Source organism: Hyposmocoma kahamanoa, unplaced genomic scaffold (assembly GCF_003589595.1).
Source record: "Hyposmocoma kahamanoa isolate Upper Pololo Valley unplaced genomic scaffold, ASM358959v1 95, whole genome shotgun sequence".
NCBI lineage: Eukaryota > Metazoa > Arthropoda > Insecta > Lepidoptera > Cosmopterigidae > Hyposmocoma > Hyposmocoma kahamanoa.
Window position 1 is genome coordinate 7,966,669 of NW_020654972.1, and position 12,827 is coordinate 7,979,495.

The following is a 12,827-nucleotide window of genomic DNA, read 5'->3' on the forward strand; positions in this document are numbered from 1 at the left end:
AGTTTGTAAATTTGTCAAACATCATCTAAAATTATTTGAAAAATCAATAGAAATTAATCCACGCGCAAAAAGAAACCCAGACAGGCTTGTAGTTGAAAATATACCTAAAACTACACTCTACTTAAAAAGTTCATATGACATGTGCATGAAAATTTATAATAGACTACCAATTGAAATAAAAAATCTGACATTTAAAAGAATGACTGTACTGTATAAATACCTAGTTAAAAAGGATATTATAATGTAAATGACTACTTAGAAGGTAAAATTAAATTTTTCAAGCTTTTGTATAATGGCTGAATAGATGAACTCAAATGTAATAACTACCATCCTGTAATAACCTATTCAATGCAAATAAACTTTATTTCATTTCAATAAATTATTATCTTAGATTGTGGTATTTTTATACACCTGGTTTATATCATTTCAGGTTACTTAAAGATAAAAAAATCTAGAAATGACAAAAATGTTTGCTCAAGTCAGTTGCAAGTGGTTTTCAGTGGTGGCCACTACGTTACTAGTAAATAAGAACATTTTGTAGGGAGAATCTAAATCACTTAAAAATAAATATACAATCAATGAATATGAGTACAAATAATCCATTGAAAATTGTACCATTCACCAATGAAGAGCGGGAAGAATACAAGAAACTTTTTACCAGTAAGTGCACAAATCTACCCACCTTATCATAACCATGGACAGTGGTCTGCCTTTTTTTATTTTATTTGCCTGTTGGCCTTAAGGACCAGTAGGCCTGGGCTTAGGTCTTAGGTAGGCCTTCTTTTTATTTTAAAAGAAAAAACTTTACTTGCTAATATCTCGATAGGGTACGATATTAGTGATTACGAATAAAATCTCTCTCTCTTCTTTCTTCTTCCTGTCCTTAGTGTGGGCTAGGTGGAGTCGCTGAAGGGTTCATCATTTGGGTATAGATGTAATTTTAATACAAATTAGTTGGACAGTGGTGACGAAACGATTGGCTCCCTCGATGTACGTATGTTTGCTTCGATGCTTTCAACATAAAACAGTGTCCCAACAATACTGAAATCTTGTAACAAACACTTCAGGCACACAAATAATTATTTAACAAAACAGAAGCCAAGAAAGTTAGGGTGCGTTAACTTAATTCACCTGAATTAGTTCACCTAGGTGAAATTGCTCCACTAGTTTGTTATAATTATTAATACAAAGATGGAACACTCAGAAAAAATTCCTTTGATCCGGCCGGATTCGACCGACGTCTTCTAGCATTTCACAAAAAATAATTGAATATCAATTCAATAAAAATTTAAAATACACTGAATAGCGACATCTCTCGCCAGGGCTGGTAGCTGTAAAGGTATCTAATTGGGTGATAAAACTTGTGTAGATTTCTCATTGAGGCGCTACGATTAAAAAGTCGTTGAAAAACCAAATACCAAGACACAACAAAAAGCACAAAAAAAAATTCGTGAGGTCCGCTGGTTCGTTCCGTGGCTTAGTTGGTATAACGTCTGCCACAGTTCGAATCCGGCCGGATCGAAGGAATTTTTTCTGAGTGTTCTATCTTTTTTTTCTTCTTCATTTTGATCTTTGTATTAATAATTGTACTTAGTGTAGTTAAAGTGAGAAGTTAGGCCCGGCGGCGGCGCCAACTGACGTGACGCCACGGCAGGGGATATTTAGGTCGATGAATAGTAATAAAAAAACAAAATTATCAAAGGCTACGGTTACTATGGATTGCGAGTTTTGACGAAAATCTGTTCTGACGAGTTCGTCCGGACAAACGAACGCCTGTTTTTCAATGAGAATGTTTACACTGGCAGTGACAGTGGCAGAACATGCACGACGTCATGAAATAGTTGAGTATTCAAAGAATTGATTTTTTCGTGCGACCTGCGTGGGTGTTTCGGGTGTTTTCGTAGATGTCGATAAATTAATAAGTCTTGTTTTGAAATAACATTTGAAACTCTCGTCTCTACTGGAAAATAACTGATTGACATGCTCTATTTTTCTATTTAACAACAATAAGTTTATTTGCGCGCTTTCAAGAAAATAAAATTCATCAATTTCGTCCATTTTTGCAGGGTAAAGGTTAGAACTACAAATTATTTGCCGTCAGCGTGCGCTCGGGTGGCCCTTGTTCGATATAGGACCAATTCTGGATTCGACATATTCGTTGTTGTAGGGATGTCGATGGCTCCATACCGTCCCGCCAATGAGCGACGGGCCCTAAGTCAGACAATAAACAGATAACAATGAAGGTCACGACTAAATATTAGTATTAAATTGCATTAAAAATAACAATTTGCAACTCGTAAATTGCTATCTTATCAGTACTTAAATGCTTCGAAATGGAAACACGAATGATCAATTTTGAGCACAGAAACTGTCCACGATTTGCGAACCTGGCGCAGTGGTAGCCTTACAGCTACTTATTTAAGTATGTTAAGATCTTGGGGAAATTCCTTGCTTGACGTATATCTAGACCAGAGTGGTCATGTCAACTTTTACCAAATGAAGCGATTATAAACAACGGTACCTCTTGAGTCAGTCAACCCACACACGTTTCATCTCAGAGCAGCGGTTTTAAACCACAATGGTTTGTCTAAACGAAGCAGTTGCAATGGGTGTTGGAGTCGTTACACGTCTTCGAATTGTTATGTGAGTTTTTTTTGGTTACGATGTTTTCATTCGCCGTTACAGCAAGACATATTTATTAAACTGGTGTAGTACAACATGTGTGCCGACACACTTGCTACATCCCATCTAAACACACCAGCAAGAGAGCTGGCTCCGTAGCTGACCTGGCGGAAAGGATAAAGAGTAATGGGAACCTGCCTCTGGAGTAGAAAACATTAGGCCCGTGGGGTCCCGGTGACCTTCATCAGTACAATGGATAACCTTCGCCCGGGGGAGACGAAGGGTTATGTCGGACTCTTACCGACTAAAACCTGACGGCGTTCCCTCTCCTCACCAAGTGTCGGCGTCACGGGGACGCTTTCGCATTCTTCGGCGACTCCAACGGTGAGTGGGTTCGATTGGGCGCCGAACTCCATCTCGCTTTCCGGGGAGAGATGTTTACCTCCCCGTCAGCCATCTTGAGAGGCGGACGTGGAGCGCGTACGCCGCCATCTCGGGTCCACCTGTAATGAGCGACAGTGTCCCCTAAGACTGCCTCTCATGGGCCCGCTTTACGGGGACTGCTGGTCGTCACAGCAGCAAATACCACCTTCTCACGTTCCGAAGCGACATTAGGCCAGCTACCTACCTACCACTACCTCACTCAACGCATTAGCATTGTCATACAAAGAATGAACGCTGCTAACATCTTGGGCACCTTGCCGCGGGGACCCAATTTTATTAATGTCATTTAATCCTAGTTTCCGTTTCCAGTATTGTACCTTACCTGTATATTTTAACTTATTGTCTAATAAATATGCACATCGTTATTAAACTAAATTTCATAATATCCTTCCATTAGTTTAATAAAGTCACAAGTGATCATACGGCAAAAAGCGCTTTTATACATACTGTTCGATTGTTTACCTAATGGTTAAATAAATAAATAATAAATATTTTCCAGTTGATGACGACGAGCACATCCACGTGGGTCCGTCTCGGTACTCAATGACGGCGACTTACGCGGAGCATGCGGCGAACATTTACAACATGCCCTTACGTAGTGATGACATCGTTGTCGCCTCGTTTCCGCGGTCAGGTTGGGACCAAATTTCACTTGTTTTTTCATTGTAAAACATGTGCAATGTACAAAATCTTAGCAAGACAAATCCAGGATTTCTATGTACTTTGTCATGAATACTAAATCAACTCAACATTACCCATCGGTGGAATCTTTCAAACACGAATTAGACGAGCACTTTCTGTCGAACGCGTTCGATAGTTAATCGGTAACATATAAACTAGTAATTTGTTTAGATTATAATACATATTCTGCATATGTATGTATATAAAGTTCATGTAAGTGTGCATGTCTGTCATATGTATATTATCGTCATTAATATTTTTAAATCACATTTAAATTGTTACAGTACTATGTAATTAATCCCGCATTAACTTTCAACGATATGCCACCTGGCTAAAGTTTTAATTATAACAGTCCAGAAAGTTCTTACATTTTTTTCAATGAGAAACTACGACCAATAATTATCAAGACTTCATAGTTACACATTGTGATAATGTGAGTTTTGGCACCAGTGTTTCTGAGGCCCTTTCATTGTGTTTTCTTACGCGGAATAAACTATTCCATTTGTAACTTTTTATTGAATGTCAGAATGTTTAACCACCATGATATTCAATTTTTCTTTTTAATTACTCCACTAGTTTGTTTTAATTATCAAACACTTGGAAAAAATTTTTTAGATCCGGCCGGATTCGAACCGACGTCTCCTAGCAAACCGTGCCAGGCGCTATGCCAACTAAGCCACGGAACGAACCAGCGGACCTCACGAATTTTTCTATGTGCTTGTTGTCGGATCTTTGTATTTGGTTTTAGAGTGGTTACACGCGGCGGCTTTTAGCAGCGATGTAAACACGCGTTCGTAAGAAGCGCGATTGCATCGCTATACTTGCGATTTGTAGGCGTTTACATCGCTGCTTAAAATCTCGCGCATGTGTAAAGGTAGACATAATTGTCTACATCGATACTGCATGGCGTTTGCATTGCTATTTTTTTTAACTATAGATATAGTTCGTTCCTACCGTTCTATTCATTACTATCTCCCCATAACCGAGCTGCTTTTTAAGAAGAGTCAACACAGAGACAACTCTAATAATGTTTCTTGATTAGAATATATTCTTCTATCTTCTTGATCTCTATCTTTCTATTTATTTTTATAGTTTTCTCTAATATGTTTACCCACTTCTCGGAATATGTTTTTGAGGTCATTATGTTCACGTGGAAACACTTATCACAGTTTGGGCGAGTGGAGGCGATGGGTGGGTGCCGCCGTCGTGCGGGACAACTCCGATCAGTACCGCGTTGCACTGCACTTCATGAAAAAAACCCGCGGGTTATAGAACCGACCTACTGTGAGCCCCTACACGCCGAACTAAAAAGCGAATGTTGTGAGCAAACGTTCAGGTGCAGACTGAAGAACCTTTTATTGGAAAAGTTCCTTTACTCAGTTACAGAGTACACTCAAAGTACTTAATAAATAATTAAATTATTATATTTATCACGATATTATATTTGGACGACGGGTCTAATGCAAAAACCACGAAAAAAATGTCCCAAGTCAACCTATTTAAACGTAGTGATATGTAAAGGAATATGAAAAAGCTAAAACGTTGAATTTAAATTGTAATGTCATCGCAGTACTGTCTAATTTTGCTTGCTTCGCTGTCAGTCGAACAAACGAAGACTAAAGCGTGAATGACGCTCTGTATACGATTTTAACGCCCTATAAGTTCGGACACTTTTTAGCGCGGACCCGACGTCCATATAATTGTAAGTCAATGAGTGTAATATACATTTATTAGTTATTAAGAATCCTTGTATACACTTGACATTGTTAGTTTAATTAAATTATTTATTAGTTTCATTAATTATGTTGATTTTGTATATGTATGTGCACTATTGTGTACTTATGACTCACTATTCTATAATTATTTTTTCATTATTTTTTAAAATGACGCTCACTTTTCGAAGAGTAGTATAAAATGACGGTAATTGTATTTGTATGAAATTTGTAATGTTGAGGTAAATAAACTAAACAAAACTAATGCTTTTTCAGGAACCACATGGACTCAGGAGCTGGTGTGGCTTATAGTCAACGATTTAGACTACAGACAAGCAAAGGCAATACCGCTAATGGCCAGATACCCGTTTCTAGAGTGAGCTATTAATTATCCATAGATATTGTAATTGGCTTTTACATCACACAAATGCAATTAAAAATAATTTAATCACAACAAAAAGTACAGTTCAATTGGTTGTCCGGAAATATTATCACAAATGTCACTTAGGGTCGTATTCCAGAACTCTACTCAATGCTCAAGTCAGGATTTGAGCAGACTTGAGTGTGATTTCAAGCACTGGAAATACGACCCTAATGGCAAGGGACTTGAGTATGATTTTCAGTCCTGACTTGAGTATTGAGTAGAGTTCTGGAATACGACCCTTAGAGTTCCCTCTAAATCTTTTAAGAAACAATTCACTTTTAGTTCTAGTTTATGTGTCTTCTTTTGATCTGGATCTTTTCAATACGAGTGTGATTTCGGCGAGGAGAGCACCGAGTGGGCATTTCTTTGACTCATAATGAGGCTTCAACTGCGGTTGTATTTTTATTTTTTACGTAATATGTTATGTTTTATGCAATAGGTTGGTTAAATCGTGCATACCTTATTATATTTCTATTTGTAAGGATCTGCAATTGGCTCTCAGTTGTTACTATTATTACATAAGTTAAAATTAAGTTGTTGGTCTTCTTCTAAGTTAATAAAAAATAAATAACTATATAACAGATTATATAAATAACAACAGATTAAGCTCTGCTGCATACACGGTCCGTAGAATACGTGAGCTTACCGAGATGTTGCTACTGCTAGACTAGTTTACTTTAGTTAGTTCCATAATCTAATGTCTTAGAGGATTCTCACGTGGGGCAAAGCGGCAGATATACAAACGATATTTGTGTTGCAAAAACGAGCAATTCGTTCTATGTACCGTTTAGGTTCTCGGGTTTCTCTCAGAGGAAAGTTTAAAGAGACTGGTATCACGACTATGGCATCGGAGTACATTTACTGAAATATTTTGTATGCCCGTAAAAATATACATAATTTCATTAAGGAAGAAGATATTCATAATATTAATCTTAGAACTAAGTTCAAATAATGATATTACCACGATTTCGTTTAACTGAGGTAAACGATGCTTTTATGGGGAACTGTATACGCTTTTACAATAAGATTCCGGAGAATATATTAAGATTATCATTTCCTAAGTTTAAAACTTACATTAAAAGTATTTTAATTGAAAAGTCATATTACAAAATTGAGGAGTATGTTTTAGTATCAGTCAGAGAGTCTAGATTCCACACAAATATGATTCAATGTGTAGGTATTCCATAGCATTTATGTTTATTTAAAAAGAGCAATCCCTAGAGTTTCTTGCTCGTTCTTCTCAGGGAGGTCAGCGTAGTAAACGAACAGTAGCTTAAAAGAATGACGTTTTCAAGTGTAAAAATTTTACTTATTGAATAAATGATTGTTTGACTTTGCATAAAAAAATAAAATTAAAGAACTGAACACTGCCGCTATATCTGTAGTATAGATCCACCTACGTCATCCAGAAGATGTTGCTAACATTAATTGTTGGATTTATCATTCCAGATTGTGCATGCTCTACAAGAAAGAGACAATTGAAAAATTAATGAAATGGAATGCAGGCAAACCAGGCGGTCCCCAAATGGTGGAAAAACTGTCTGCACCTGGTTACGAGGTCCTGGCTAATACGATGTCTCCCCGTTTCATCAAGACCCATTTGCCTGTCTCCCTGTTGCCTCTTACTCTGCTGGATACGTGCAAGACAGTGTACGTCGCCAGGGACCCCCGTGATGTCGCAGTTTCAAACTACCATTTCAATAAGGACAACGCTTTGTACGGTTTGACAGCTCCCTTTAAGGACTACTTTGAACTCTTTAAGAAAGATCTATGTAAGTACCTAATCGTTCTTAATCGCCTTGTCCGTGCCACTATTCTGCTGCAAAGTTTTAAGATCTATGTGTGTTAAATTCGTATTGAAATGTTATTCAATTATTTTTTGTGAAATTACTCCACTAGTTTGTTATGATTCATTGATTTACAATTATATGTAAAAAGTGTCCGAACTTATAGGGCGTTAAAATCGTATACAGAGCGTCATTCACGCTTTAGTCTTCGTTTGTTCGACTGACAGCGAAGGAAGCAAAATTAGACAGTACTGCGATGAAATTACAATTTAAATCTAACGTTTTAGCTTTTTCATATTCCTTTACATGTCACTACGTTTAAATAGGTTGACTTGGGACCATTGACTTACAATTATATGGACGTCGGATCCGCGCTAAAAAGTGTCCGCACTTGTAAGGCGCTAAAATCGTATACAGAGCGCGACACTCCGCTTTAGTCTTCATTTGTTCTACTGACAGCGCGATACTGCGATGACATTACAATTTAAATTTCGAATAGGTTGACTTGGGAAATTTTTTTCGTGGTTTTTGTATTAGACCCGTCGTCCATTTATTTGTAAGTCAATGCTTGGGACATTTTTTTCGTGGTTTTTGTATTAGACCCGTCGTCCATTTATTTGTAAGTCAATGTTATGGTTATTAATACAAATATCGAACACTCAGAAAAAATTCTAAGCCACGGAACGAACCAGCGGACCTCACGAGTTTTTCTACGTGCTTATTGTCGGATCTATGTATTTGGTTTTCAACGACTTTTTAGCTGTAGCGATATTTGTATAAATAATTATAACAAACTAGTGGAGAAATTTCACAAAAAATAATGAATATCAATTCAATACAAATTTAATTACTGTTAATGGGGACAGGGCTGGTAGCTGTAAAGTTACCTAACTGAGTGACGAAATACTTTCACAGATTTCTCATAGATGGCGCTACGTTGAAAACCAAATGCAAAGATCCGACAACAAGCATATAGACAAATTCCTCAGGTCCGCGGGTTCGTTCCGTGGCTTAGTTGGCATAGCGCCTGTCACGGTTTGCTATAAGGCGTCGGTTCGAACTCGACGGTTCGAATTTTATCTTTGTATTAATAATTATAACAATCTATTTGTGTTGGCATAAAAATTTCTTGTACAGTGGTGTGGAGTCCGTATTTCGAGCACGTAAAGGAGGCATGGGGGCTGCGGCATCATCCCAACATGCTGTTTCTTTTCTACGAGAATCTGTCCAAGGTTATTACCATTTTTAGGATTTTGCAACCCTGTATATCGCATCTTCAGAATAAATAATACGCACCCTTGTTGTAATAAGGCTACAGGTTGAGTAAAGAAACTCCCTCCGTCCATTTGAATCCCCTGCTACGATCCCCTGGGGGATTTATGTGGATTTTTAGTCCACATTTTTTTATATAACATGAAGTGACGGGACAGACAAGTCGCGCGCCTGATGGTAAGCTACACGCCTGTCTATAACAGTTGCAGTGCCACTCAGTTTTAAATCGCAAAGATCTGAGGGGCACTGCCACTACGCCCGTCACCCTGAGATAAGTTGACAAGTCACATGTGCGTGTAATTTCACGAGCACCTATACCTTTCAAAACCGGAACACAGTAACGCTTGGCGGCAGAAATAGGTAAATTCCCTGGACGAACCTTTCACAAGGAGCTCTACTGCTACTAAAATATGTACGTGGATCCCCTGGGTTCATTGGGATTTTTTGTCTACAGGGTTCCCCTAGGGGATTGAATTTGGATTTTTGTATCCACATGGGTCTCTTATTGTTATTATCTTGGCTTTAAATTACTCTGTGAGTATATATGAATGCCTGCCAATTTAGATCGCTTGACATAACCTGACTTTCCACGAGTCAGGTGCCCATTATTCCCACTCAATTAATGAGAGGAGACCTGTGACACACAGGCCTGTGAAAAATTCGCTTAAAACATCATATATATGTATATGTTGAGTACACTGCATTCCAGGATCTAAAGGGCACGGCGCGTCGCGTAGCCAAGTTTTTCGGCAAAAGTTACAGCGAGGAGCAGCTGGACCAGCTGTGCGAGTTCTTGCGCTTCGATAACTTCAAGAAACATGATTCTGCAGACGTGAAGTATTTTCGCGATGTCGGTATTTTCGATCCGCAAGAGCAGAATTTCATCAGGAAAGGTGTGAAGATTTTATCTTTAATTATTTTAATAATTAATAAGAGATATTTTTTATGCACATCTAGTACCACCTATCTACTTATCGACTTTAACCTCTCAATTATTTACTTTGAGGTCAAGATTTGCGAAGCTTCAAGTACCTATGAGTATCTTATTTAAAACAGAGTCTTCAACACCGCCGTAAAGTTACCTGCTTATGGGAATTCTAAAGCATATTTTATATTATTATGGCGAATGGCTACGGAGGAGTGGAATTCCCTTTGTGCAGATTCGTTCCCTGGACGCTTTAACTTGGGCCTTTTCAAGGCGAGATTGAATAGGCGTTATTTAGGTATGCATGCTCTATCGTCGATGTCATCGTCACTTTCCATCAGGTTAAATGGAGGTCAAATGCGTTTGCAAAGTTATTATGATGATATGAGACTAACGTGGTGAATTGTTGCAGGCAAGTCAGGCGGTTGGCGCGAGTACTTTGATGAAGAACTCGCGGCCCAAGCCCAGCGTTGGACAGACGAGAACCTATGGAACACCGATTTACGCTTCCCATCAGTTTAAACATTCTTAGTGCCGATTAAATAATTCAATTCAGTGAAATTAAGTGAAATTGAAATTAACATTTATTGTACATGTTATCGTATTCTTTGGATAATTTTAAACATTAAAAAAAGCAAGTGTGCATTTGACCTCCATCTCACCTGGTGGAAAGTTACTATGAGGTCGACGATGTAGCGTGCATACCTAAATAACGCCTATTTACTCTCGCCTTCGGTCTATTTAAGGCAGTAGAATATATTATATTTATAGGTAATTTGAATAAAACTATTGTTTTGTTCAGACTAAAAAAAAAGTGCTTTGTAAACTCTTGAGAAATTGCTTTTTAAAACGAAACCCTACTATCATATAATTTTCAAAATGAGGAAAAAATTGTTACAGTATAAACCTAGAGGCTACTCTGTTATTTTTGCGTGGATCCCCAGTCGCCATGGTATTGTGGGTAATAAGAAGGCCGATCAGTTAGCTAAGGCTGCTTCTACCTGTGGAGATACAGTCCCTTACAAAAATTAATCCCATGACTAGGTTGCTCTGCCCAGAGTTTATCTTCAGGAGTCCTGGAATAAACTTTGGGAAGAGAGTGCTCGATTGAAAGGTAGATTTTACTTTAATATTCAACCTTACATTCCTATAAAGACATGGTTTTTTTAAAATAAAGTCAGCCAAACGTTCCACTTCTGTAATTACTCGCATGCGTCTTGGGCATACATGTACTCCTCTCCACCTAGCTAGACTTCATATCATAGACAGTGATTTATGGTGTGGTGATGATATGGGGGACCTAGATCACATCTTTTTCTCTTGTTCCCGATTTGACCGGTCCTTCTTCCTCCAACAACTCCTATCTTTACATGTTCCTTTACCTATCCGTGTGTCATGCCTCCTTATGTATCCTATTCTCTATTATAATTTATTACATTTACATACGAGACCAGTCTGAAAGTATGAGGTTCGTGATTATTCACTAAACGATGTCCACTAGTTGCGGGTATTTTATCATCGTTATTTTCCCTACCATCTACTTGGTCTTTTATTATTGGGTTTGGATATTTATCTGTATATAAGCAATATGTTAGTTTAATAATAATAAACACGTCAAGATTTACCTCTGCTCACGCCTCCATTCACAATCTTACTTTTTTTTATGATACCAAGTGACTTGACGAACGAGTCGTGGACCTGAATGTAAGCGACACGACTGACATAACAGTTGTAGTGCAGCTCAAAAGCTGCACTGCGCCCGTCACGCTGAGACATAAGTTGTCAAATTCACTGGGAATCTTACTTAATCGGAACGCAGTAATCCTCACATTACTGCTTGGCGGCAGAAGTAAGTAAAGTGGTAGTATTCCCCTTGACGAACTCTTTCACAAGGAGCTCTACTGCTACTAAAGTAAATATACTAATAATAAAATAAAATAAATGAATCAACTTTGGAACAAGCATATAGAGGGATTCGTAAAGTCTGCTTGATCGTTCTGTGGCTAAGTTAGCAGAGCATCTAGCGTGGATTGCTGGAAGGCGATGGTTCGAATCCGAAAGAATTTTTCTTAGTGTTCGATTAATAATAAAATCAAATTTGTTTATTTATTTTGATTACGAGAAAAATTTCTTCGATCTGGCTGGACTTGAACCAGGGACATTTTCGCCCAACGCGGGCAATCGCTCTCCCAACTGAGCTGTGGAACGATTCACCAGACCTTACGAATTTCTCTATGTGCTTGCTGCAGATGTTCGTGTTTTGGTTTTAAGGTGTGGTATTTCAAGGCAAGCCTAGATTTAAGGCGGTGATGTGTGAGGGCCGCACCTCGCCCAAGGAGCACACTTTATAAGCCTTAAAACTGTTATACCTATAAACAGTCTTAATATGGTATAGATTTAGATAATAGTATGGTATAGATTTAAATAGACTTATTTCACTCAAGTCAAAATTTTAACACCTTCTTAATACCAAACATCTTAATTAAGTGTAATCTCTCTTAAGATTTACTCTTATAGTCCTTATTTTAAGTTCATCGGTAGAACAACTGATTATTTTTAGTAAAATTGTTCTATACACATCCAGTAAAGCCTATTAATACTTTAAAAACTAGTGTTCTTAATTTTATTCTAGATATATTTAATTTATAGACATTCTGTAGTGGTTGTACTTATTGACAAACACGTTATAGCGCGTCTTCAGTAGATTTTATTTAAAAAAATACTACAATTAGAATTTTTACTCTATTGGACGTTGTAAGAGTTCATGCAAAATGGATAAAGTAAAGAATATTAAAAGATCTGGTGGAGGTGGTGAACTTTGAATATTAAGTCACATCATTCGATACAATCAGAGTTGCCAATGCCAATTGTTCAAAATCCCCAAAAATCACTATATAATAATAATAATAACGTACACACTCAACATAGCCCCGCACTAGGGAAACCCTGTGTCGCGGGTG

The 12,827-nt window shown here is 37.7% G+C and overlaps 1 protein-coding gene across 2 annotated transcripts; it reads left to right on the forward strand.

Moving 5' to 3' along the window:
- Positions 1-537: 537 nt before the first annotated feature.
- On the forward strand, positions 538-10,562 carry LOC113238122 (sulfotransferase family cytosolic 1B member 1-like). 2 transcript variants are annotated; one of them, XM_026474857.1, is made up of 7 exons: positions 538-660; positions 3,566-3,700; positions 5,736-5,835; positions 7,333-7,655; positions 8,808-8,902; positions 9,652-9,835; positions 10,280-10,562. In XM_026474857.1, exons 1-7 carry the CDS (start codon positions 579-581, stop codon positions 10,387-10,389), a joined length of 1,029 nt encoding a protein of 342 aa, XP_026330642.1. In that variant the 5' UTR covers positions 538-578; the 3' UTR covers positions 10,390-10,562. The 2 variants fall into 2 exon arrangements, with proteins under 2 accessions (XP_026330642.1, XP_026330644.1); XM_026474859.1 differs by lacking the exon at positions 538-660 and adding an exon at positions 2,546-2,643 and having other exon boundaries at positions 10,280-10,561.
- The last annotated feature ends 2,265 nt before the right edge of the window (positions 10,563-12,827 follow it).

What these genes read in the sequence shown, in the direction of transcription:
- LOC113238122 (XM_026474857.1), top strand. Translation starts at nt 579, where the DNA reads ATGAATATGAGTACAAATAATCCATTGAAAATTGTACCATTCACCAAT. An exon ending in ATACAAGAAACTTTTTACCA is followed by an intron (nt 661 to 3,565) that starts GTAAGTGCACAA and finishes AATATTTTCCAG; the next exon opens with TTGATGACGACGAGCACATC. An exon ending in CGCCTCGTTTCCGCGGTCAG is followed by an intron (nt 3,701 to 5,735) that starts GTTGGGACCAAA and finishes ATGCTTTTTCAG; the next exon opens with GAACCACATGGACTCAGGAG.